Below are 1007 nucleotides of genomic sequence, written 5' to 3'. Positions count from 1 at the left end.
TATTATCATTATTTTTTTTAGGTCTGGTTTCAAAATAGACGAGCAAAATGGAGACGACAAGAAAAATTGGAAAGTCAAAACGCGTTACGGACATTGGGTAGTCACGTGACTTCAGATTATTCGGGAGCATCCTCCAATCTTCCAAGGTCTCAATCACCGACTCCAGGAATTTCTCCGTCTCTCGGTACTTGCTCTCCAGCATCGACCAGTCCATCTGGTCCATTGACTCTAGATCCTTGGATCACATCTCCTCTGCTCGGTTCTTCGTTGACAGGATTGCCAGGATTCTTAGCTCATCCTCATACCGTATATCCCAGTTATCTGACACCCGCCGCTCCCACATCACTCGCGTTATCCGGAGGGCTCAATGGACTTTTGCCCAATTCTTCGGTTACGACAGCGGCATTGGATCCATCTAGTCCACTAAATCTTTCGGTAGCCTCCAACGAGAAATTGGCGGAAGATCCTCGAAGCTCGAGCATCGTTGCTTTGAGGATGAAAGCTAAAGAACATGTTGAACTGATTAACAAAGGATATGCCCTAGTGTAGATATTACCCTATCCATTAAAAAAAACAAAATAGGAATGTAAAATTTCTCATCTCGCGTATCATATGTTTTCGCGGATCCCCTGGTAGTTCCCATGTTTTGTTTCTATATTTTGACCAAGTCATATTAAAATAGATATGAAATTTATTCATTGTAAGCTTGGTTATTTAATAACGCGTAGGCAACACCATCATTAATAGTAATCTGGGGTGGAGTTGACTATCTTTGACGTTATCTGAAAGATTTGAATCTACAAGAATTACATGCAAATCCACTGAGATTCCTTGATTATTATTCTCTAGTCTGAAATTATTATTGCCCCTGTACGTCAGGCACGCCTGTATAATACTAAAATCTTACAGGAAAGATTGATTTACAGGGGCGCTAAAATGTTACTGTATCAGTGTAAATTTATTCTCTAGCATAAAATATAGTTGAGATTTGTGTAATTTATTAGTTT

General features: G+C 39.7%; 1 protein-coding gene across 1 annotated transcript; it reads left to right on the top strand.

Annotated features, from left to right (window-relative positions):
• Nucleotides 1-27: 27 nt before the first annotated feature.
• On the top strand, nucleotides 28-638 carry LOC111617578 (retinal homeobox protein Rx2-like; the record flags this gene model as incomplete). Its single annotated transcript, XM_023358860.1, has 1 exon — nucleotides 28-638. A coding segment is annotated over one exon (522 nt), but the record flags the coding sequence as incomplete, so codon positions are not given.
• Between the last annotated feature and the right edge of the window lie 369 nt (nucleotides 639-1007).

The sequence above is a fragment of the Centruroides sculpturatus genome, unplaced genomic scaffold, assembly GCF_000671375.1.
Source record: "Centruroides sculpturatus isolate CEXI.00-Female unplaced genomic scaffold, Cexi_2.0 scaffold7316, whole genome shotgun sequence".
Lineage (NCBI taxonomy): Eukaryota > Metazoa > Arthropoda > Arachnida > Scorpiones > Buthidae > Centruroides > Centruroides sculpturatus.
Note: the sequence above shows the minus strand (reverse complement) of the source record. Positions and strands in the feature narration are given on the sequence as shown.